The 25805-nt window shown below is 35.7% G+C and overlaps 1 protein-coding gene across 7 annotated transcripts; it reads right to left on the bottom strand.

Annotated features, from left to right (window-relative positions):
- Positions 1 to 5660: 5660 nt before the first annotated feature.
- Positions 5661 to 24778, bottom strand: LOC105839537 (protein tyrosine phosphatase type IVA 1). 7 transcript variants are annotated; one of them, XM_036286708.1, is made up of 6 exons: positions 24603 to 24778; positions 9011 to 9405; positions 7382 to 7872; positions 7155 to 7286; positions 6865 to 7031; positions 5661 to 6731 (listed from the first exon to the last, which is right to left on the bottom strand). In XM_036286708.1, the coding sequence occupies exons 3-6, from the start codon at positions 7496 to 7498 to the stop codon at positions 6620 to 6622; spliced, it is 528 nt and encodes a 175-aa protein (XP_036142601.1). In that variant the 5' UTR covers positions 7499 to 7872; positions 9011 to 9405; positions 24603 to 24778; the 3' UTR covers positions 5661 to 6619. The 7 variants fall into 7 exon arrangements, with proteins under 7 accessions (XP_036142601.1, XP_012541377.1, XP_036142602.1 ...); XM_012685923.3 differs by lacking the exon at positions 24603 to 24778 and adding an exon at positions 13736 to 13870; XM_036286709.1 differs by lacking the exon at positions 24603 to 24778 and adding an exon at positions 13576 to 13724.
- Between the last annotated feature and the right edge of the window lie 1027 nt (positions 24779 to 25805).

Raw genomic sequence — 25805 nt, 5'->3', positions numbered from 1 at the left:
CAATACTAAAAAATTATAAAAGATGACATTAAATAATTTTTTAATTTTATTTTATACAAACGGCGCAAAAACAGTTTTTTAATAAGTTATTCCACATGCTATTTCGCGCGCATATGTAAAAATGACTTTAAAAAACTGTAAAACTTTATATTTATTTATAAAAATATAAGTTAACTATATATGTTTCATCCTTCTGACAACATCTATTGTAATGATCTATAACAAATATATGTATGCATAAACAAGAAGTACTCATGGATCATCACGAAGCGTTAGGATGCGTATGGTCTTCGAAGTCAAGCATCGTCGGCGATGGTTGATACTTGGATGGGTGACCGTTTTCTCGGGTACAGAAATTAAACATGCTTTAACAGGTACAACTGTCGCTAAAACATGTATAGTCTTCTTCCTCTTACAAAATTATCGTAGAAATAATTAGAACTTTTAATTTTTTGTTAAAGTTTTTTTTCAATTCTCAAAAACTGTTAAAAATACTTAGAAATATTTAAAAAATTTTCTAAATTAATCGGAATTTTTTATTTTTTAAATTTTTCTGAGAAACGTTTCAAAAAATTTCTTATAAGTTTCTTATAAAAAATCGATACATTTATCAAAAATCCTAAAAAAAAAAAATCTAAAAAATCTGATAAAAAGTGGTCATTGTTTGCTATTCCTGAGGATGTCCTGAGGAAATCCTATGGTATCCTCAGGACGTCCGATGGACTGTCCTCAGGATGTCCGATAGACTGTCCTCAGGATGTCCTGAGGACTAAAAAGTGGCGCTCGTTTGCTATTCCTCAGGATGTCCTGAGGACGTCCCGGGATATCCACGAAGTCCGTCCTGGACGTCCTGAGGACGTCCTAAGGACGTCCGTGTGCTATCTGGGTAATTAAGTCTACAAAATAGATTGATGCTCTTCCATTCCAATTTTCAACTAAAGTTGAACCACATTAAATGAATAAATCAAATAAAACGTATACAATACTGTAACTTGTAAAGATAAGTCCAAATACAAATTAATTAAGATTCCTCTTTTTTTCTCACGTCAGTCAAATTGCAATAACCCACACAGCACACTTTATCCTGAGGATATCCCAAATTATCCCAGACAGACGAAGGCGATCTCACGGATATCTCAATGAGTAGCTCCCGGGATATCCTACAAAAATATCTTAAAATATCGTAAAATATCTTAAGATATCATATGATATCTTATTAATATATTTCGATATCCCAAAAAATATCTTAAAATATTATAAGATATTGTAAGATATTCATTAATATCTTACGATATCCTATTACATCCAAATAATATCCCATCATATCTTTTTTATCTCTACAATTAATGGAGCATAAATCAAGTGTAAAGAGAAAGTTAATTATAATGTAACAAAAGAGTGACAGAAGCGTAAATTAAATCTTTAAGAAACGTAGATTAAAACGTCAGAACATAAAAAAATACACTTATGGAAACAATGTGGCATATTAATAATATGCTACATATACTAAAAAATTATAAAAAATGACATTAAAAAAATTTTTTTATTTTATACAAACAGAGCAAAAACAGATTTTTTAATAAGTTAATCTACATACTATTTTGCGCGCCGCATGTATAAAAATAGTAAAAAAAGTAAAAAAAAAGGTAAAACTTCATATTTATTTATAAAAATATAAGTTAACTATACATGTTTTATCCTTCTGACAACATCTATTGTAATGATCTATAACAAATATGAATCTATAAACAAGAAGTGTTTATGGATCACCACGAAGCGTTAGAATGCGTACGGTCTTCAAAGTCAAGCGACATCGACGAGGGTTGACACTTGGATGGGTGACCGTTTTTTCAGGTATAGAGATATTAAACTATTAAACATGCTTTAACAGGTACGACGGCTTGGCTGAAACATGTTATATTATAGTCTTCTTTCTCTTACAAAATTGCCGTAAAAATAATTAGAATTTTTTATTTTTTGTTCAAGTTTTTTTCAATTCTTAGAAACTCTTAAAAATACTTAGAAATATTCAAAAATTTTTTTAATTAATCAAAATTTTTTATTTTTAAAATTTTTCCGAAAAACGTTTCAATTATAAAAAATCGAAACATTTATCAGAAATCCTGAAAAAAAATTTTTTAATTCTGACAAATTTTTTTACTAGGGTATATTACGATATCTCAGGAAATCCCTTGGACATCCTCTGGATATCGTTTGAGATATCTACAGGATATCAAATCGGTGGACATTTGTGCATCCCTTGGATATCTCTCGGATATCGCAGACGGTCCACGGATATCCAACGATATTGCGATATCCCAAAATGACATTCCAGGGACATCCCTAGGATAAAGTGTGCTGTGTGGGAATAGACGAGAAATTATGCGCGTCATTTTCTTGTATTATGCAACATTGTCGATATGAATTTATTTGTTTTTAACATTATACCATTTGATATATGCATTCAAAATAGATTTATAATATATATTAAAGATTATATTGCTCTTCTTGTAAATTACAACAGTTTAAATCGCATGAGTTACTGTTTTGATAGACAGGAAATAAATCTCCATATTTAACAGAAAATAAATATAAAATACAATGCAAACTAAATTTTACATTATAGTTGGGTTCGGAGAGCATGCTTTTGGCGTTGTAAGCGTGCTCTATCTTTCTTCGACATTCACTGAGCAACAAGGATAAAATGATACTTTTAGCACTAATAGCGTCTCCCCGAACCCAGCCTATATATATATATGTATATATATGTGCAGTATTTACCTTAATGCAGGATATTGACAAAAAAAAAAAAGAATTTTTGTAACATTTCACCAATCTACGGTATCAAACGCAAATGAAAAAAAAAAAAGAAAAAACATGCTATTTTAATACATGTCGTACTTATCTGGGAAAAAAATAAATTTGAAAACCTATTTATATATGTATGTAACATACATCAGGATATAAAAATTATTATAAAACGTTTCTTCACAAAACAACTTCCTTTTTATTTCATTATTATTAATGTTTACAATGTAACAAAATTTCTTGTTTAATTTAATTAAAATTGTGTAACAAAATAGACAGGAAATTATGTATTGAGAAAATGAGAGAATAATAAACTTTGTTTAAATTGCGTTAACTCGTTATTTTTATTTTTTGTGTAATCAATCTGTCAAGGGTGATCGTTTTTATTTTATTATGTCAGGTCAAAATAGAGGATTTCTTTACTATCTAAATTGTTCTTCCTTGATTGAAATATTACATTAGACATATAATTAAACACAAAAGATCTTTATCAATACATAAAATTATTGTTTTATTTGGATTGACATCAAGTAGTTATTAACAAAAATTTATTTTAACTACAATTGCATTTGTCTTTTCAAATATCTTTAATTTGTGCAGCAGTTCGATTCATTTCTTCGAGAAATAAAATATTCTACACTTTGTCTCATTTATAAGTAAGCATTATTGCACAGCAGAATAATGTTTAATTATATTGTAATTGAACTTTTAATTTCAAATAAAATACTATAAATTTTCTACAATTGTTAGCATCACAGCTTCGATAACCACAGTCCTCCCGCTTCTTTACTTTTTTATACACATAAAAAATTTATATCACAGATATAAAAAGAAATATTTAATATTTCTAATTATTTAGCGATTTAATTATACACTTTGGAGAAATGAATCGATGCGCAAGAATAATTAAAAAGGAAAAAAAACGCTGAAAGTTATACTGGTAACATTAAGATATCTATTTTGTCACGAATATCGGCATGCTTTTTTCCGAAAAGGACTATATTAAAATAATATGTTAAATTGCTTTAATTATTATAATTGAACTAGAATTAAACGGATAAAAGTAATGATACTTTTGCATCTAAGGTTGAATCATTTGCTTTTATATATATCCGAATATCCCTCGTCCCATCCTCTGGTAAAAAATATTGCAGTTTTTAATATTACAAAAAAGGAGCAGTACCGGATTTTAATTTTCAATTCGAGTCTGCGATTGTAGTGAATGTACTCCCTTGTCACTCGTTAAAGAATACGTATGAGTAATTGAAGGTAATGTTGCCTTCTATCGTCTATTTGGTGACTAAGACTGCGTTTCGATCCTGTCAGTACTGAAAATCTACATTTCACGTTACTACGTATACTATGGATTTTCACCACGATCTGGCAATGAATTTCGGAACGCAGCCTAAGTAATCCATTACAAATCGATGTGTTAACGATGTTTAGTTACCGCTTGTTATAAAAGGTAAATTGCAAATACATGTTTAACAAACGTGTAATGTATACATAATCATTGTCACCTTCGGGAACACAACAGTGCGGGGTCTCTCGAGTGTCTCGCAGCAATTAATTTTGTTTGGTTAAATGTAGCAATACATAGATCAATCAGACTTGATTGCCGCGTAACCATTGTGCAATAGTTTCATTTCCGGAACGTGCGCGCGCGCGCACACACACATTCATTGTTGAGCAAGACAATTAGGGCCTAAACACAATGCCAGGCAACAGGTAATAGGAATAGAAATAATGAAAGAGAGAAAGGATCTTCTTTTCTTTTTCTCTTTCTTTATTTCCTGTTCCTATTGCCTATTGCCTGGCATTGTGTTTAGGCCTTTAGAAACAAAGACAGCATACGAATACAAAATAACGTACATTCACATAAAATCAGCAGACATGCGTTAAATGTTCTAAATATTATATTCGTTATTATTTTACGCGAGTGAATTTTTCTATCCTTTGAACACAGTTTAGTGTGGCGTACATAGCATCATTGACAATTTTACCAAAATAGAAGACGATGATGACTTTACATAATATGTTTGTATCAGATTGAAAAATCTACTTTGACTAAAAGTTAGATATGCAAAGGTTTTGGTGAAATTGTCATTGAGCTACGGTAATACGTGATATACAGCTCTCTGGAGTGATTTGCTTCGCTTTAGTTTCTCATTACCCATCAAGTTAACGCAGATTCCAAGTCCAATAAGAGTTAAAAACATCCATCAGCGGTTCGGCATGCCATTGGAAATGCAACGCAAAGTGTTTCTCTTTTGTTCTTCAAATTAATAATTTTAACAATTATTTGAAATTTTTGTAATTCTAATGCTGCGCGATTCATGCTGATTTCATATATCAAACATTGGTGCCAAATATCAAAATATAGACTCCAAGCATAAATTATTGTCGTCCAATGTGTTTTGTTAATCAAAATTAATATTAACTCAATTAACACAATTCTGTATATGTACATAATATATATAATGAAAAAAGGGGAAAAAAGAGGACAGCAGTTTTGGTTCATACTGCAATGCCATATCTTGTAAATGTGAGGTGTTTAATATGCATACGTATCTTTCTTTTTGATGTAAAATTAAAATAAAATCTTTTATTATGTCTTGATGATATTCATCATAGAAATAATTTTCATGTTGAGTGTCTAAAAGTTTCAGATTTAACAGAGCTGTGACTGATACATTGTATCGAAAATAGCTGTCTGGAAAACTATATTTTTCTAAAAAGAATATATATACATGTATTTCCGTTCCATTTCGATTCGCAGCTGCAAAAAAATTATATAAAACCTACCTAATGAATAATATATATTTCTCCCTCTTTCTTCTTTTCTCTTTCTCTCCATCTCTATCTTTCTTTCAAAGCAGATTAATTTAATTTTTCTTTAAAAAAAAAAATTATACATACATAGATATTAATTTCCGATTCCAGATATATTTTTACACATCTTGACATTTTATAAAGACATGTTTGCTTCTTTATAATAATCTTATTCCATTTTGAAATGTAATTTTACAATCGTTCATTTTATAATACACACATTTTTTAGATTATATTTGTAAATTATAATTTCCTTTTTCTTTCTGTGTGTGTGTGTATTATGTGTGTGTGTGTGTGTGTGTGTGTGTGTGTGTGTGTATCACAAATGCAACATAATTTACTATCTCAATAAAATAACAAATTGATAATGTTTTGGATGTGTTACATTCGTTACAATTACAATTTTCCTACATTTTTTCATTTTTCTATAAATAGACAAATCATATTCTCTTTCCATTCATTACAATTATTTATAAAGAATTTTGATCTCATATCGAGAAAAAGATAAATATATATTTCATAATGTACGAATTTGTACATGTATGAATAACTCTCGCGTCATGATTTACAAATTAGTAAGGCTAAATGGCAATAATATAGTCAATTTTTAAAAAATAGTTATTACCATTTCAAGACTTAACTTTTGTTCTTTCATTGTCAATATTGATCAAGTATCAAAAATAACATAGGTTTTTTTTTCACAAAAGAAAATAGCAACGATATATTTTGAAGCAAGTCTCCCTATTAATGACTCATCTCGGAATATAAAATTAGGTAATGTAAAATATGATGCCTTAAAGTCAGTTGGATAGATACTTATCACCGTTGCATTTCCAGTGATAGACCATTCAGAACAGATTTGCTACAATATGCCACTTGTTGTCAGGCGCAAAATTCTACAAATTTATACCGATCAGTATTAATTACATAGTGACTTTTCCCTCCATCTTCTCTTCTTCTTTTCTAAATGTTCTTTGATCTATTGGATACAGCAAGAATTTTTTTGTCCGTTCTTGAGCTTCAATCGAGACTTAGGACGATATTTTTCAAGAAAAGTTAACTGCTTCGCGTTAATGGCGCCTCGTCTTTTTCTAGAACAAGGAGAAAGAATTATTACAACCTTTTTCCATTTATCTATTTATTATTTCGAGAAAGAACACATTCGTGACACATTTTACTCTACTATTTAGATAATTGAAAATTACGTAGTACAAGATGACTTACTCTCTGATAAGGGCAACAGCATCTTCGAACTTTAGTCCAAGTTCAATGAGAGCTATCGCAACCAAGACCGGTGCTCTGCCAAGACCTGCGACACAATGCACCGCTACACATGCGTCAGGCGATTCTCGGAATCGGTTCTTCAGCAGCTCAAACCATACATCCACCACCTAAAAAATGAAATATATAAATAATGAAGTCATGAACAAAATTATTTACTGATTTGCATTTCTCCTTTTCTTTTGTAGCTAATAAAAGCTATAAAAAAATAATTTAAAAATAAAAATCTTTACCTCGTTTGGTGGAAATGTACCGTCATCGAATACCAAATCTATCACATTGATCCCTTCTGATTTGAGTTCCTCTACTTTGTACGTTGGTTCGCAGACTCTTACCACCTCCTTTACATTGTGCTTTTTCAGTTCCTATCAAAAAAACAATTATGGAATTTATCTTAAGCAGGGATAAAAATATAGATTTATGTCTCAATTGACTTCAATAGCTTCGTCGATATACTGACTTGAATAAAAGTATGGATGGTTTGATCATTGGGCCGATCGGTAATGAGGAACTTCATGTTTTTGTATTCAATCTCGGCGGGCGCCGGTCTGATATCCTTCACCCTCATGTTGCTCATCTCCTTTTTAACCACAGAGAGATGATTATATATTTATCACCTCTTGTTTTTAACTCTTAAAGATCTCGTTCAATTTGTCTCTCTCGTTCTTAGAATCTCGTACGTGTACCACACTATACGAATCGACAAAGGCTGGATTTGACAACTTAGCCCATTAAATGTCAGTCTTATAAAGTTGTTTTTCATTTAACTAATAGAAATTTTATTTTTTTACAGAGGATAGAATCGTGGGTGTTTACATGTAGATTTTAGGAAGGGTTGTCTGGGTGTAAACTTGACCAAAAAAACAAGGGTTAGGTCACATTAGGCGATGTTGATATGCGCTTTATTCTTCCCACTGGAAATTTTTTGACTAATATTTCACGGAAGATTACCTGAAAATCAGTATAATTGTACATAATAAAGGACCTAGCACAATTTATATGAAAAAAAGCTCGGTCAATTTCCTTGAATTTTTTTATATATTGTAGTACTTATAGCTCTAATAAAAAATTACAATTTGTGCGAACTTTCTATGTCTAGTTTTGAAGATAAAAAGAACCCCGCACAATTTATATGAAAAAAAAGCTCGGTCAATTTTCTTGAATTTTTTATATATTGTAGTACTTATAGCCCTAATGAAAAATTACAATTTGTGCGACCTTTCTATGTTTAGTTTCGGAGATAAAAATTTTTGAAAATTGCTGTTTTAAGGTTTTACTGCGTGCGTTTACACTTGTCAACTTGCTCGCATATGTATATATACACATATACTGCATGTATAAATGTTCACTGTGTGTGTGTGTGTGTGTGTGTGTGTGTGTGTGTGTGCGCGCGCGCGCGCGCGTGCGTGTAAATCCTGCTCTTGGTGTTACTCAGAATCAATGGCGTGGTCGTGACAGAAATCTGATCTCGTGTGTGTGTGTGTGTGTGTGTGTGTGTGTGTGTGTGTGTAAAGGGGGTGTTAAATAATATTACAACATTATTCATTAATGAATATTAGATCGTTTGGATTTTGCTTATCTCTGCTGTAACACACACACACACACACACACACACACACACACACACACACACACATACACACACACAACAGAGAGGGTTTGGAGTCAAAAAATACTACGGGAGTGACAAAGCGTAGGATTCTTATCTCTGCTGTAACACACACACACGCGCGCGCGCGCGCGCGCACGCACACGCACGCACGCACGCACGCACACACACAGTGTCACGAACATTTACCATGCAGATATATATGTATATATACATATGCGAGCAAGTTGACAAGTGCAACGCACGCAGTAAACCTTAAAATAGCAATTTTCAAAAATTTTTATCTCCGAAACTAGACATAGAAAGGTCGCACAAATTGTAATTTTTCATTAAAGTTATAAGTACTACAATATATAAAAAATTCAAGAAAATTGACCGAGCTTTTTTTTCATATGAATTGTGCGGGGTTCTTTAAAATTATTAAGGTGCAATTTTTTTCTTTTCACTACTTTTCTTGAAGAGGACGTGATCTACACTTACCTATTTGGCACCGGGTGCTCCTGTGACAGGTGCGCTCAGTATCTATGATGTTTGCATCTACTAAGGTAAATTAATAATTTCTATTAAATTCGTCTATGTCTTGCGTGATGACTAGTTGATGATTTTTCTGGCTTCCCCGGTGTATAATTTTCTACTACTTTAATATTTTTCTATCTCCTCCCTCCAAGGTGTTTCTATTCTTCCTTTCTCTCTCTCTCTCTCTCTCTCTCTCCCTCTCTCCCTTTTTTCAGTTTAATGATATCTAATAATTGTCAGGGAATATGTGGGCGTGTATCTTTCTCTTTCTCTCTCTCTCTCTATTTGTGTTGAGCCTGGCAGTATTCTGCGCTATCCAACTGAAACTCCATGTATGTGAGGATGCACTCACCAGGAAACTGCAACATAACATCAAAAATAATATGATTAGACATTCCTCGATTACGCAGTAAAATAATTTTGTTGATTTTAAAACATTTTCATAACGAATTTTTATCGTATTTGCATCGTACTTGCACATAACTATAATAAAAAGTAAATTCACGCGACACGCGACAATCGTGCGCTAATAGCGATGCTTTGTCCGATGCCAATTCTTAAGCGTGTACATAGGGAGCACTATTTCGTCTTTCTTTTTATCTCGATAATATTCATATCATAAAATATTTGTCAAAAATTTATTAATATATAATATTATTTCTTACTGAATTTAAGTAATGACTAATGAATTTTGCGCGTGGACTAAAATAAAAAATATTATTCATGCCGCAGAAGAAAACGGTTCAACAAGATAGTTTTTAAATCGAAGATATTACACGATAAAATTATAGATCGCAGTTTCTAGTTGTTCTATGCCAAGCTCGCGTGTCGCATTCGACAACGTAGTTGACCTCTCGATCTTTCGCCGGGATTGGTTTGCGAAAGCTCCCTTTTGCGTAACACTGCCGTCGATATGTGATGTACAAGTGCTACCGATTGGCAGGAAAGAGTTTAACCGGCATCTAGGCGTATGTACCAGAATAACCGAAATTGGCAGGTGAGGACAAGTTTGAGTGAGAGAAAACGCGCACACGGACTGTATCCTTCAAGGCGTGAAACGCCGCCAAGGCCAAATCTATCGCGATGCCGTCGCATCCCGGGCCCCGTTTCAAGTGTACATAAGATATTTCGTTTCTTTAACACGATACCATTGAAAGAAACAAATATATGTGCACCGTATTTGACAGTAATTTGATAATGAAATTACCGAAATGGAATCGAAATTTTTCCACTTTCAGTCGGAGGCTTCAGCTTTTTGAATTCTTGATTGGCCCTCTGACTCTCTATCGAACAAACGGAGAAAAAAATCTCTAGCTAACCTCTTTAAAATTTTTATGACTTTTTTAAAGAGTGTTTTTAAAAATTATAAGAAATTGACAGCTTGATAGCAAAAAACAATCGCTGGCAGGATGATAGTAGTTTTCTCCGGTCAAATCTTAAATTGTTTTTTAACAATTAACATTTTGAATAGTAATAATTGGTCATCGGCGAGGCACTGATCAAATCTAAAAACCGTGATTGGAATAAAACTAATTATTATGAAGATAATATATTTCAACTTTGCACAATATTAACAATTTTTTGAGAATTTCTTAATGTTTCCTTATTAATTTCATTTGGTTTTCTAAAAAAAAAAAAATGTTTATACAAATAAGTTGGCGATATGTTATATAAAGTATAATTGTCCGTGTAACAAGAGTAATAAAAAATAAACCCAGTAAACACTAAGTGTAATATAAACGTAATGCTACACAACACAGATATGACATTCTTATATGTTATATGACATTACTTCTACATTTTAATAAGATGCACTAAGAAAACCAATCGATCAGTTCATTTGTACACGAGATGTTCAATTAATATAATTAATGGAGAGAGAGGGAAGAAACATGAGAAAGGAAAAATATCTTGGAAAAACTAAATTTAATCTTTTTTAATAATATTTTATAACTTTAAAAATCAAAATGATTAAAGTGAGATTTGATTATAATAACACAGGCACACAAAAAAAAAGTGGTTGGTCCGGCGGACTAGACTAGTCAATCCTTATGTATTTCGACCCGCTGAATCCGAATCTAAGGTCAGAATTGCAAAGTTAGCTCACTTTTTCAAACCACAAAAAAAATTCTTTTTTAATTACACAGGCAAACGAAAAAAAAGTGGTTGGTCCGGCGGACTAGACTAGTCAATCCTTATGTATTTCGATCCGCTGAATCCGAATCTAAGATCAGAATTGCAAAATTAGCTCGCATTTTCTAACCTCAAAAAAAATTTTTTTTTTAATATTGGTCCGGTGGGCCAGACTAGTCAATTCTTATGTATTTTGACCTGCTGAATCCGAATCCAAGGTCAGAATTGCAAAGTTAGCTCGCATTTCCTAACCTAAAAAAAATTTTTTTTGAGATTAGGAAAAAATGAGCTAATTCAGCAATTCTGACCTTGGATTTGGATTCAGCGGGTCAAAATACATAAGGATAGACTAGTCTGGTCCGCCGGACCAACATTTAAAAAAAATTTTTTTTTTAGGTTAGGAAAAAATGAGCCAATTCAGCAATTCTGACCTTGGATTTGGATTCAGCGGGTCAAAATACATAAGAATAAACTAGTCTGGCCCACCGGACCAATATTTAAAAAAAAAATTTTTTTGAGGTTAGAAAATGCGAGCTAACTTTGCAATTCTGACCTTAGATTCGGATTCAGCGGGTCAAAATACATAAGGATTGACTAGTCTAGTCCGCCGGACCAACCACTTTTTTTTTGTGTGCCTGTGTAATTTTTGTCTCCCAAGTTGAGTTTCGTTAAAATTTTACATTTCCATGTCTCTGTGACGTTGCAACATAATTAAAAAATTCAGTCTTGTATAAAGAAACAGACGCTATTGTGTGTGTGTGTGTGTGTGTGTGTGTGTGTGTGCGTGCGTGCGTGCGTGTGTGATGTGTAACCAATTTTGTGCTTATATTTATCAAAATTGTCGAAATCGTCAAGAGACTGTCGCAAGATCGACGACGCGTGAACAGTAAACAAAATTCTATTTGTGTGCAGTTACGTCGCAAACGCTGTCGGACCGCAAACCAAAGCGACGTGCAAAGAACAAGGCGACAAAAATCGTTTGCTTCATCTTTATCGATAGAACGGATAATGGAAGTTTCCGCGAGAGAAAATAAATACGTAAGTATTAATATGTTGAATATTTTTATCCTTTAACATTACGCTTGAACATCAAAGTACGACAACAAATGGGCTGTCCGATACATAAGTACAGGTACAAGTGTATATGTATTCACGCGCGTGCGTATGTACATAGCATTTAGTCTTCGTACACATGAGACAAGAGAAACCGGAGGTCAGAAGTCAGGATTTCGATCAACAGGCATAAGAATTTATCTGCGTCTTTACTAAACGTTTCCATCGAAGAAAAACTTGACATCTTTTCCTTAATCTCTGCTAGACACAAGAAATAATTTTGTGGCGTTATGAATGGGAGTTCTATAAATAAAATCAAATGCCAATGTTGTAAAACAATAAGAAAACGTATGCGCGGGAAGATATATGCATCAATTGTTAAGTTTAAATCTCGAAAGAGCAATGCTTTGTATTTGTTACAACACGTATAATTGCGACGAATTTATCTTAACTCGCATATAATTTTCCTTTATCGCGAGAAAAAGGAAAATCAATAAATTTTGACAACATTCTGCTAGATCTACGTAAAAAGATTTTTCAAAATTATACTCGGGACGCAATACCATTAATTGCAATTTTCTTTATCATTATTTATTATTATTGTTATTATTATTACTATCATTATTATTATTATTATTTAGTCAAAGGGATGGACAAATATCCAACGAGAATTAACAAACATTGATGTTACAGATGTTTCTTTCAAACCTTTCGTCGGCAAACAGCTGCATCGTGTCGGCCGTTATTACCGTGCCAATTTTCTCATCCGAGTAAAGTAGCGTTACTCACGTTTACCGTACTACTATTTATTTCGAAAGCATGTGAAAACTCGGCAATCCCATCATCAACCTTCATTCTATTAAAGTATCGTCGCTTTCGACAGCTGTGCTACGTCGCGATGATATTCGCAAACTTTCAAATGCCCTCAATAATTCTTGTCATTTCGAAGAAAATGAAAAAATTTGCGTCAATCAAAAATAAAATTATTCTATAAATCCTTTCGCTATTTCGAGAACACTGTATCGCGCTTTGCACGCGTGAAAAAGAAACAGATTTTCATGATTTAAAAATCCACATAGCGAAAATTTAGAAAAATGAAAATTGACGGATAAAAAGAAGACAAAAGTTGAATTTTTTACATGTAAGCAAGCGGTGAGGAAGAAAAGAATCACATGGGGAGACGTCCCAAGATAATTAAGATCAAATCATAAAACAATTGGCAGATTGTCACGCGTTCAAAACGATTATTAGCGGCGTAACGAAATCACCAACAAGTCACATTTTAATGTAGCGCGCGTGCGCGTGCACAAGACCACTTTCACAAAACCACTCTTGAAATTTACGCGACTCGAGATGGAAAATTGTATTCTTCCGCCTCGTCCATATCGTCAAAGTACAAGAGGTTTCATCTCTTTCAAGAGTTTCAAGTAATCTTGTAATCGGCAACTTTCGACCCCACAAGGCTCTCTCGTTAATAATCTTGGATGCGGTTCAATACGTAACACAAAAAATTGTCATTCTTCGCGTAGCTTAGGGAGAACAATCAGGCTCGAAATTCACGAACGAAACCGTTATCGAGGCTCTTGATGCGTGCGGTATCGTACGCTCGTTGTGGCGGTCGCGTCGAATCTGGGCCAGCCAGCCAGCCAGCCAGTCAGTCAGTCAGTCAGTCGCAGCGTGGCGGCGCCGCTCAAAATAGCACGGGCCACAGCGACTTCACACAACTTTCACCCTTCTCCTCATCGAGCGAGAGCACAGTCATCATCCGACCCCCCCCCCCCCCCGCCCCTGTGTAGTTACGTACGTACGCATGCACGCACGCACGCACGCCGGCACACGTCACATATACAATATGCATTCCACATGTAATGTCACCCGTTCTTGCAACAGTAACGCTCAGTAACGATTCACCTTTTCTGCCGTACAGTACACGGATAGAATTTTTTCTTAAAAATTACCTTTAAAATCGTGGTAATTCTAAGACGACGTAAACCTTGAAGAATTTTATTATACTTTTAACAAGATTTACTAAAATTTTAATAAAATTTGGCAAAGTTTTAGTAAATTTTTTTAGAAGTATAGTAAAATTGACTAAAATTTTGCCAAATTTTATTACAATTTTAGTAAATTTTGTTAAAACATAGTAAAATTCTTCAAGGTTTACGTTGTCTCACAATTATCATAATTTTCAGGGTAACTTTTAAGAAAAAATTCTCTCCGTGTTCGGTGGAAATTCGGCTCATATCGGGATTACGTAAATACGATCGCGTTTTCCATTTCTTTCCCGTATACTTTTTTTGCATTGACGATATTATTATATTTAGTCCAAGAACGATCAGTCTAACATTGCGGCGGCTGACACCGTCATTGTCAATTAATGAACAAGAGAACGAGCGTTCCGAGGAAACCGGCGACGGCGACAGTTGCGCGTTATTGCATGGGATTGCATAAGATTGGATCTTTTTACCATGCGCAAGCCCGATAACTCGGGGACGGGGGGGGATACCGATCTGTGATCAAGCAATTTTCTCAACTGCCATTATTTCTTTTTACATATTTACTGTACGGGCGCCCGCGCGCGCGCGCTTGAGTATGAAAATGTGCCGCGCCGACAACCGATTGGCGACTTTCACGGTCATTCTTGCTGCGCGACGAAGAGAAAACAAGATATGACGTCAAAACTCGTCGAGCCGGATAAATTACTAGGTCGTTTCAGTAGCGTACATATGTATACGTATAACTTGTGTACGTGGACACGCGCGATTCGTCGTCGGTTTGGATGCAACTCGATGCGCGATACGTTTCGGCGAATCGCGGATCGATGGGAGTACGAGAAAGCGGCCGACGGACAATTGAACGAGTTCCCTCGCGTCGTAGTCCTTCGAGCACGAAACGTCCCCCCCCCCCCCGATTTCGCGAGACAACGCGATAAAATTTACGGAATGCATCGTAGCACTCGCCGCGTTTAGATGGATAATTCGCACAATGCGTTTTTGCCCCTCGATTCGATGTTTTTTCAGATTTTCGACTATAAATATTTGACGACGAAAGCGGTGACGTCACCACGTCAGAAATCAATATACCGGCGCGGCAGGTGTGAAGGAAGTCAGGAGGAGGTGTGACGTCGGTTGTACCTGATATCGTCACTCTCGCGCAAATCTTCCGAGATCTGAAAATGAGGAATACATTCCTTACTACACAACGCTCTCGGAGTATCAAAGTCATCCTATTACGCCCGTAAATTCTCTTTGCTTTATTACACAGGGCTGCACCTATCTACATCTACGTTACTCCCCGCCCAGCTGTTTTCTTTCCTCTCAAATCGACTTTTCCAAACGACAATAAGCGAAGCAGCGGGGTTGAATGAGCCACAGGCCACAGGGCGACGAACCGCGCGCGCGCGCGTATTAGGCAACATTCGTAACGGCGCGGCTATCGCCAATAATATCTTCGTCGCTAGTGGATTATCCATCTTTTCCATTATGCTAAAGCAACAATTTTCGTATTTTAAACAGGATTCAAAATAAATAATGCGCACAAATAATTTTGCAAAAGATGATTTATTTAACCAAGCGTGTTTGTATCGACGACACCGCTTATTTCGTGTATTCGGCTAATACCCAAAATAATCGTACCTATAACAATTATGACTTTCGATAATTGGGAAATACGGAGATGCAGGAAGCCGTTTGTCATTATGCCGATGGCATTAATAAATGCAACGATTTCGATTTCATCGAAAGAATACTATTGTGAAATTATATGTTGCATTGTACAAAGAAAACTTACACATTTTCTGTAATACAGAATTGTAATCCAATTGATATTCGTAGTACAGTATTTGCGGAATAACTGTTCCTGGTAGATAAAAACGTAATTTTACTCGTCGCAAAAGGTGCAGCACGGATAATGAAAGCGGTCGCGGTACGAGCGGTTTCAGGTGTACGTTAAAGTCGATATTTCAAGTGGGTCAGTAGGTTACCAGGCGAAGAATGATAAGAGACCACTTCGGACTAAGAATCGCCACTGTCATTGATATCGAATGATACTCTATTGTAAATATGAGTAATGTGTATAACCGGTAATATGTTGTCTGACAGGAGTACGCGTGCGCGTGCGCAAATTTTCAACGCACTTAAATTTTGTCACTACACACACACACACGCGCGCGCGCGCGCGCGCACTCACGCACACACACACACGAAGTGAAAAATATTAAACTCTGAAAAAATTAAATAAGCCTTTATACGTGCGTGCGACAAGGCGTGCGTAAATAAGAAAAAAAATCAACAATACAACGATAAAACGAGAGTCGAGAGATAAAGAAAAGTAAGAGAATCCCTCTCTCTTTTTGTACATTCGGATGTGCGGGATCCCTTCTAAAATCCCAGCTGGTCCTCTGGCCACTGGCAATGGCCCCGTAGACATTGGCGATCGTTATCCAAGGTCAGTGACATCGGTCGTCCACCCTAGCGTCTCGTCTGGCGTCTCGAATACCTTTTTCTTTTTTTTTTCCTCTCCATCGAGAACGCGATGCTCCTGCGGCTATATAGCGGGGATGTAACATTCGTCGTCCTTTTGAAACCGGCTCGGGACGAGACATTCGATCCGCTTACCGCTTAAAAACTCTCTCCAACAACCCCCCTTGTGGGATACTATTTTTAAACGAACGACCAACAGACGTCATTTGCGCGGCGCAACTTTTCGTCTACTATGCGTTTACGTTGGAAACTGTTCCCAAGTTTTGCATTTTTATCCCATGCACAGTTACGAGGCTAGATTTTAAATATAAACGTAAATAATAAGTACACAGTAAAAAAATTTGTGTTAAATTTAATAGATATCGCATGTCCAAAACGGTCCACAGAAATTTTTCTGTTAATTTAATATATTAAGCATATGTTAAATAGCAACGTAAATATTATGTTATATTTTGACATAAAACTAAATGTAAATTTTCTAATTTAACATAATTTTTATGTAACAATTTAATGAGAAAATTATGTCAAAGTAACACATGTAATATGTTACTTTAACATTATAATAATGTTAATGTAACATGTATAACGTGTAACAATATCATATTATATATGTTATTTTAACACAATTATAATATTATTTTAACACGTTATATATATTAATTTAACATATTATATATGTTAAATAATAATTATTCTAGAAATGCTGAAAAAAATGTTTACAATTGCATATATAGATAGTTCCAGGATCATCGATAAAAACTTTGTGTGTATATTATTGCAATCAGTCCAATATTATAATATATGTAAATGCAATCGTACTTGGTTCTCTGTTCTTGGCGACTCCCTTTTATTCACCTAATAGGTGAATCTTTTTCACGAGAAATGCGCCATCTCAGGGTAGATAGTAAAGTCCTCAAAAATGAAATGGTCCTTGTTAAAACTTAATTATAGAGTAAATTCAACATTTTTTTCTGTCAATTTTAACAGCTAAATCCTATAACTAATAATAAAGAACATATTTATGGTGTAAAATTAAAAGTACGTGCACATTGTGTTACTTTTACACTTTTTTAGTTATTCTAGTAATTTAACACTTTACTTGAATTAACACAACAGCAATATGTTAAAGTAACAAGCAAATATGTTAAATTTTAACATAAAAGTTTTAACCAGGATATTTTTTAACAAGAAAACACAAAATTTTTTACTGTGTAAGCTCGTTTATAACTGGAGATTGACATTTTCTCTTTCTTTTACGCCAAATTACAATTGCAATTACAATTGACCTTGGATCGCGACAATTTTATGCGAGCGTTACATTTGACGATAAACGTAACAAATCCTGCAATAGCGCAAATTCGAGAATGCGCGAGATTAGAATCAACAAAAAGATGCATCACCCATTTATCGATACATTTCGATACATCTACTTATTCAAATCAAATTGTATTGTTTGGTAACAACGCAACTAATCTAATTTTTCCAATTTGCCCAAATTCTTGCAAGCTCGCAAGATATATAATTTCCTGGAAAATACACGAAAGAGATTTAAAGTGGCAAAACCTGCACGTATATCAAATCTTACGGAAGTACATTTGATCGTCCCCGTATAACCTTGTATAATATACTTTTATAAAAGATATAGAGATACATACGATAGAGAAGCACATGACGATGGTGGATCTATTTTCGACGACGACGTTCTTTGTTTTGCTCCGCGAGCGTGTTTCGTCTTATGTTTCGACAAGAGCGAGATAGGAACGACGTGAGTGAATGAGTGAGTGAGTTGAGGGAGTGAAGAATTATACATAACATGCGCGTCTCACAGTGCGTTCATGTGCCGAGAGAGCAACTTAATCCGCAAGTTGAATAAGAAGCTCCTTATCATCTACGATCAAAGCTTAAAACACAATGTTACATAAATAGATTCCAATACAACGGCATAGATAGGCCCATCTATACAATTCAGTTTTTTTTACCAATACATTGCGATTGCACGATCAGCGCGAATACGTTGATTAAATTTTTCAATGAATCTCGCAAAAGAGCGTTTTTCTATTTTTCGCAATAAGGTTCGAGTCGGGTATACGTGCAATCTGCGGAAGATTCAAGTTCTTAAGAGGGGTTGAGAAGGGGGGGGGAGCCGACCGAGATAATTGTTGCTCTTCTGTCACGTTAAAAAAAGCTGAAAAGAGCAACGGACCGCCGACGAAAGCACTTGAGAATCCGCACATTTTTTTTCAAGATAAAATGTGACTCTTGAAATGTCTCAGTCTTTCGAATATCAGCCTTTGACGGGCATTTCGCGCGCACGTAAAACGATATCATTGACACAAATAACAAGAGACAATTTTTTTAACAAAAAGAGATTGAAAAAAAAGACGATTATCTATCGGCAATCGGCGTGAGAAAAGTGAATACACTTTTGGGAAATAAAAGGTGACAAAAGGCGAGATCGATATTAAACTTGTGAGACGAAACGAACGAACGAATTTCTTCCTGACAATATGCCTCGAGTAAAAAAAGTAAAACGTTCCGTTAGGCGCGCGGAGGAGGGAGGCAGAGATAGAATAGCCAGCAGCGAAACAGTGGTGAATACGAGCCTGCGCCGCCTGCGGGCTACGGTTCCGACAGCTCTCCCTCAACCCCCCCCCCTCATGCTCTCTTACTAGTCTTACCGACAGTCGTCCTTCGTCTCGAACCACACACGTATATCGCGCTTCGCGCAACCGGTCTCTAGTCAAGAGATAGTAATTCTATCCAACACGTGGCGCGCGGCGTGAAGAAAGAGGAACGCGTCTCGGAATAATCTTGCGGGAAATGCCTTGGTCACGACTGATGTGGAGGATGGTCGGAGGCCTCTGAAAAGGTGACACCAACAGAAAAGAGCTAGCGCTACTAATGCCGCTTCTTCGTCGTCGAATTACTCGACGTATCGTTTGACTCCGCGCGTGCTCCCAGTATCCGATTCATACAGACGAAACAAAACACTATTGAACGTTCCGACCTATATTCCTACCGAACCAATCGTGGATTTAGTACTAACCGCAAAAAATTGTTAATACAACGAAAATTAAGCAAACTCTTTAAAAGAGTTATCCGCCCACGTATTTCGGTATCATCCTTTCTCCTAACTCTGCGCGAATAAACATTTTTACATATCATTAGCATACGAGATATGATAACTTATGTAAAAAATAGGTGCTAATAGCGCGTGTGAAACGGAAGATATCGCGTAAAGCTAATTACAGTGAATGATATTCTTGAAATTATGTCACGCGCAGTATATACCACTCCTAACACTCCTAGCTTCCTGTCCAAAAGAACATATTCACTATTATGTAACGTAATGCAATTTACTTAACAGGAAACGAAACGCTAGATTCAACTTAACGTTGTTGCTGCCGTTTGTCTCGATTGTAACGTTGATAAATTCTGTTCGCGCATTTTAATTTTCGACAATAATTTCATAAGCAGAATGGAGACTGTAAGTTGCAGAAGGGTTGGGGTCGTTTCATTTAATTATCTAAAAGATTGCAACTATCATAGTTGGTGAGGTCGTTTGTGACAATATTATTATGGATATGAGTAAGATCCAAGTGCCGAATATGTCGAATATAAATCGTAAACGTGTTACATCGCAACAATTTCAATTACATTCAAACGCGCATTGAAACGGCTAACTTGTTAACAATCGGGACAGATGGATCAACAACTGACAAATAGATCAAAGATAAAATACAAAGAAAAATTTACTATTTAAATGTTAAATTTAAAATACGTGTACGTTGTGTGAGAATAATACGTATACGTTGATTGATGAACACGATGAACAATGGACATTGAGGGACGAAAAACAAAATGCGTTTGGAAAACGCTCATCGAACGATTGCTTGATCGAGACGACTTTCCCGTACTCACTTTAATTTAAAGAACATCACCTTAATCGAATAAAAATTGGAATAACTGAAACTCGCTTGCAAAACATAGTCTTAAAGCAGGAACGATTTTAGATCACTCGATCAAGTCTAGATCAACACTCGTCTGTTTGACGTAAGCGATTTATAACGTAATCGATTTTACGCGCGAGTTACAATCCAATTTAATATGTATTACACAGTTGAAATGCGATAGCACGTAATTCGATGAGCCATGCAAATTAGACGCGTGCACATGGCCACGTAAGAGGAGATGGCTGATAGAATAACGAGTCTTTTTATTCGGAAAAGCTGAGCCGGAGAGTTCTTTGAATCTGCGACAGCAACAATATTCTGGATGAGGCGGTATATCATATTTGTACGATACACAATACACACAATATCTGTATAATATACGCAAACTATTCGCCTTGTTTTCATGTTTTTATTTTTCCAATCTATATCTATACAAAAGAAATTACATCACTGACAATTACAAATTGCTCCTATTGATATTATTTATCCGTACAATTTTTTTCCGATGCAAAACATGATATATGCATCTCAACGAGCATAGTAAGATAAAAAATTGAATGGTCTCAGCCAATAATAAAAAGAAAAACAAAATAAAGCAAAAAACAAATAATACTAACGTAGTTTTATCAGATTTATTTAAATATATCAAAATGTAAATTAGAATGTGAAACAGATGTACTAAAATTGAAATGCTGTTTTAATATACACAACTTATTACTGAAAGTTTCTACACGTACAAAGTAGAATATAATCTCATATGAAAAAAAATACGCTACTTCTGTAAAAGAAGTACAAAGTAAAGAGATAAAAACTTAAAAAGTTTTAAAAAGAACTAGAACAAATAATTTAATAGTTGATATATGTCTTTACGTGAAAAATTTGATAAAATTTGTTCAATCCAACTGGTATTGACAATTTAGCCGCTGATATAAATTTTTAATAATCCTAATGCAACAATAATAATAATGGCTAGCAAAGTGGTCACATTACGTATATTTTAATATTCTTTTCATTGTCGATAAATATACTACCAAGCAACGATGGTGTAGAGAAAATATTTTAACGATTCGTTTTGTCCTTAATCTAAAAATAGTCACATCTAGAGTGATTTTTACACTTTAAGCAGCGAGAATATTAAGTTTATGCAATTTTTTTCATTATCTAAAATTCATACACAGAGAAAAAAGTTTTTTTGGATTTAATAAATTTTCTTTAAGTCAAACAAATTTGATCATTAGTATACGCCAATGAAACTGATGTTTGAACTAACAAATACAATTGTTTGAAAAACAAAGTAATTGTTTTTTTAAATAAAATATTTTTTGAAAGAATTTAATTTTCTTTGATTCAAATTATAATGTTATTCAACGATAAAATACTGTTTGAGCACATATTTTTCTTCCGAGGAGACAGAAGCTCGTGACCGAATGTGATTACCACGCAGAAAAAATATTCGTTACCGAAACTAAAAATTTAGCCATGACAACTAAGAGGTGTCTTTAAGGCATAATAAAAAATACGTAGGTCCCGAGAGCTCACTACGCAATACGTTGATATATTTTCTGTCACCGTGGGTGGTCTGCTTATGTAGCCTTTGGAGTGTAAATTGCATTACGAGAAAAGTGCCACGTGCGTCGTCGCCTAGTGGCGGTCCGCGAACTACATCGCGGCTGCTGCGACCATATAAGATTGAATCTTATTTGAATCAAATAATGTTTTTATTTAAATCAAATATTGTTTCAAAAAATAGAGAAAATTATTTCGTCAAACAATATGATTTAATGTAACGAAACAATCAAATTTTTATTCAATAAAACAATATTTTGTAAGAAATAAATTTTTTACAGCAAAACAAATAATTCAAACAAATACATACATTAAATTCAAAGAAGTTCAGTTCTCTCTGTGTAGTTATCTTTTATTCGACGATTTCCAAGAACCAGTTTGTTCAGAAACGAGTTGTAATTCTTATGTCGATAAGCACATTTGTTGAAACTTTCTGAAGTGTGTATATAGAAATTATCTAAGGTGATCGTTTACAGAAAAAAATATGTAGCTGACTATTCTCGGATTAAACGCGCGTGGAAGGTTTATCGATTACAATCCCTCCGGTCAAACACGATCAGAGAATTTGTTCACGTAGTCGATAAGACGTTGGCGATAATCAACTACGATTCGCTTCTATTGGGCCGACTGACGCGAAACAGACACAAGAATAAAACATGGCCGAAGCTTACACGAACGATAATCGGCCCGTTCATTCAGTCGTGGCATTACACGCGCGTACTCGTTTGTTTCGCTATAGACGCTTTGTGCTCCACTTTTGGACGGAATGAGACGAGATGCGACGCTTCGCCGCGCCACGCCACGCCACGCCACGCCGCGGCCGCGCCACGCCGCGCCACGCCACGCCACGCCACGCCACGCCACGCCACGCCACGCCACGCCACGCCACGCCACGCCACGCCACGCCACGCCACGCCACGCCACACAGCATCATACCGTCGAATGACGTCAATCCATTTTTCCGTTTTTCCAAGAAATCCAAAATCGATAAAGAATATACGAAGTAATCGAGTAAAAAAATGAAATTTATCAAATGATAAAGGATATGTTCCAAGCAATCCGGTCTTTTTTTTAAATTTAAATTATCGAGAGCGGTGGGGTTAACAAATCAACAAGCTGCGATCGCGATTTTTTATAGGCACACCACAAAGAAAGCGTACCTATATCATACGATGGTTTCAAGATTCTGATAAGCGTTGGTCCTCCAATCCCGATAATCTCACTTTCAAAATCTTGCCAACACACTCCTACTTATCTAGATGTTGCATGCCGATCCTCATTTCAACCATGTTCCATTCGTGATTTTGCACATTTGCACGTACATGACAATACAAAATGCTCCGAAATCGTATGGTTTCATTCGGAGAGAGGGAGGGAGGGGGGGAGAGAGAGACGTTGGATGTACTTGGAGTACCAAAGTATCCTCTCTCGGTAGGTCGTGGTCAAGAACAGACGCGATTGCGAAATGTTCGCCAACATTGTTATATGATGAGTCATCCGTCAGCGGCTTAATATGATCGAACGGGTTAACTTAGCGATTTGGATGGTGCGAAGATAAATCGTCGACTAGCAACAACAATCGAGCTTTGACGTCAGTCAGGTGGCGGCATCGTTATGTCGAAAGCAACAATGCCTGGGCAATAATGTGCAACACGCTCGATTGTAAACTTGGCTGTTGCACCACGCGTTTCTCTCAACATGGTTCTCCTTCCAAACACATAACTTTTATCTTACTTTTTTTATCAGGCACATGCTATATGAACAATCGTGAGACAAACGGATATATGTATAATTGGCCGACCGAGCCATGTCGAATCGCGAGATTCACTGGATCTGCCCCTTGTTCTTGCTCCGAAGCTGAAAAGGCAGCGTCACTCGAGGCGTGATCGAGGGAAAGCTACGAGAAAAATACCTTCCGTTCTCGTATCGTCATCCACGCGCCCAAGAAGCGACGAGAACTCGATGGTAGAATGGCGCGGCGGTGGACAAGAGACGCTCGAGTTCGTCGGCCGCGCTAAGCCATACCGTATCGTATCGTATCGTATCGTATCGTATCGTATCGTACCGTATCGTATCGTATCGTATCGTACCGTACCGTACCGTACCGTACCGTACCGTACCGTACCGTATCGTACCGTACCGTACCGTACCGTACCATACCACACCACGCCGCGCCACGCGCGCTTAGCAACGAGTAAACGCGGGGCGCGTACGTCTCGGAACAGTCCTCTTACTGCTGCAAACAACGCCGCGACGATCGACTTTTCGTCCGTACACGCGGACGCGTCGCGTCGTTTCTCGCGCGCGTCAGCCTCCACGCGGCTGCCTCCTTTTACAGCGCAACAGTGACGAGTCTTCGCGAGCACTCACCTGAATCGCCATACACATTGAATATGGAAGCTACGGTAGGGCGTTTGTTATTAGCGAAAACGCGACTCCGTAGGCGACAGGAAACGCCAAACACTCGCCACACGCGTACGTCTAAACGCTAAAGGACCCCGTGAACAACTGACTTGTTCGAGATAGACCATAGACCGATGGACGGTCGAACGGACCGACGCATTACAGAAATGCGTTTAGGAAATGGCGGAAACGATGCTTCGTTCGGCGCTCTGCTCGTGATTGGATGGTCCGATTGAGAACTATGGAAGCGCGCGAAACTCAAACTCGACACGTTGCCGCACGCGACACCGAGCAAACAATTCCACTATTGTCGTAGGCGTAGTCTACAATGAAGACTTAAACTTTAAGCCATAAGAAATTGATCTAATCACAATTGAGTATTTTTATAAAAATTGACTGTGATTGGTCAATTTCTTATGTCTTAAAGCTTAAATCTTTATTGTAGACTACGCCTAATACACATCGGTAGAGAACAAAACAAACTTTACAAAACGTAATGCAAGAGATATAGTACAATATATATATAGTACAAAATATATTTCGGAAACGTACGAGTTAATTACATATATATCTGCTACTATTATTAAAATCTTCTTTAAAATCTGTACAAGAATTATAATTCCCCCAAAAATTGGACTCTGAATTAACAGTTTTCCAAACATTTATTCATTGTAAATACATTGTCTATTTGTGCCTTTCAAAAAATTAGGCTCGTATGAGTCACGTAAAAGGCAATTTCAACTGTCATAATTATTATCTGTTTCTTCGAGTCAAAACGGAAGAACTTGGCTACAAGAATCGCAATTTTTTACTATCGGTTCTTATTATTATTCTATGTTCCAGATAATTTTTCTGTTTATATAAGTTAAATGTTCAAAATATTTAAGGAATACAAATTTTTTTACAAGAAAACAAAATTGACAGAAAACTGAAAATCTTACTGATAAATATACAACGCTGATCAAGTTTTTAACCTTTCGATACAGAACAACGCAATGAAAAAGTATTTTATGTGGCCGGAAGGAAAATAGTAATTTTTACTTTGAGCATATATGAATATACACCAATGATACTTAAAGTTAATATAAAATTGTTCTAAAATTTAAAGATTATAAAAAAGTAGATTATACAAGTACAAAAAAGAATCGCAATTTAATCGATTATCTTTTC

This window comes from Monomorium pharaonis, chromosome 5 (assembly GCF_013373865.1).
Source record: "Monomorium pharaonis isolate MP-MQ-018 chromosome 5, ASM1337386v2, whole genome shotgun sequence".
Classification (NCBI taxonomy): domain Eukaryota; kingdom Metazoa; phylum Arthropoda; class Insecta; order Hymenoptera; family Formicidae; genus Monomorium; species Monomorium pharaonis.
The sequence above is the reverse complement of the archived record's forward strand: the minus strand, read 5'-3'. Positions and strand labels throughout refer to the sequence as shown.

Bases quoted from the DNA above. Each gene is read 5' to 3' on its own strand.
- LOC105839537 (XM_036286708.1), bottom strand. From the start codon at position 7,498: ATGAGCAACATGAGGGTGAAGGATATCAGACCGGCGCCCGCCGAGATT. The intron at 7,287-7,381 runs GTCAGTATATCG...TTTTTTTGATAG, and splicing joins CCATCCATACTTTTATTCAA to GAACTGAAAAAGCACAATGT. The intron at 6,732-6,864 runs GTAAGTCATCTT...TCCTTGTTCTAG, and splicing joins GCTGTTGCCCTTATCAGAGA to AAAAAGACGAGGCGCCATTA.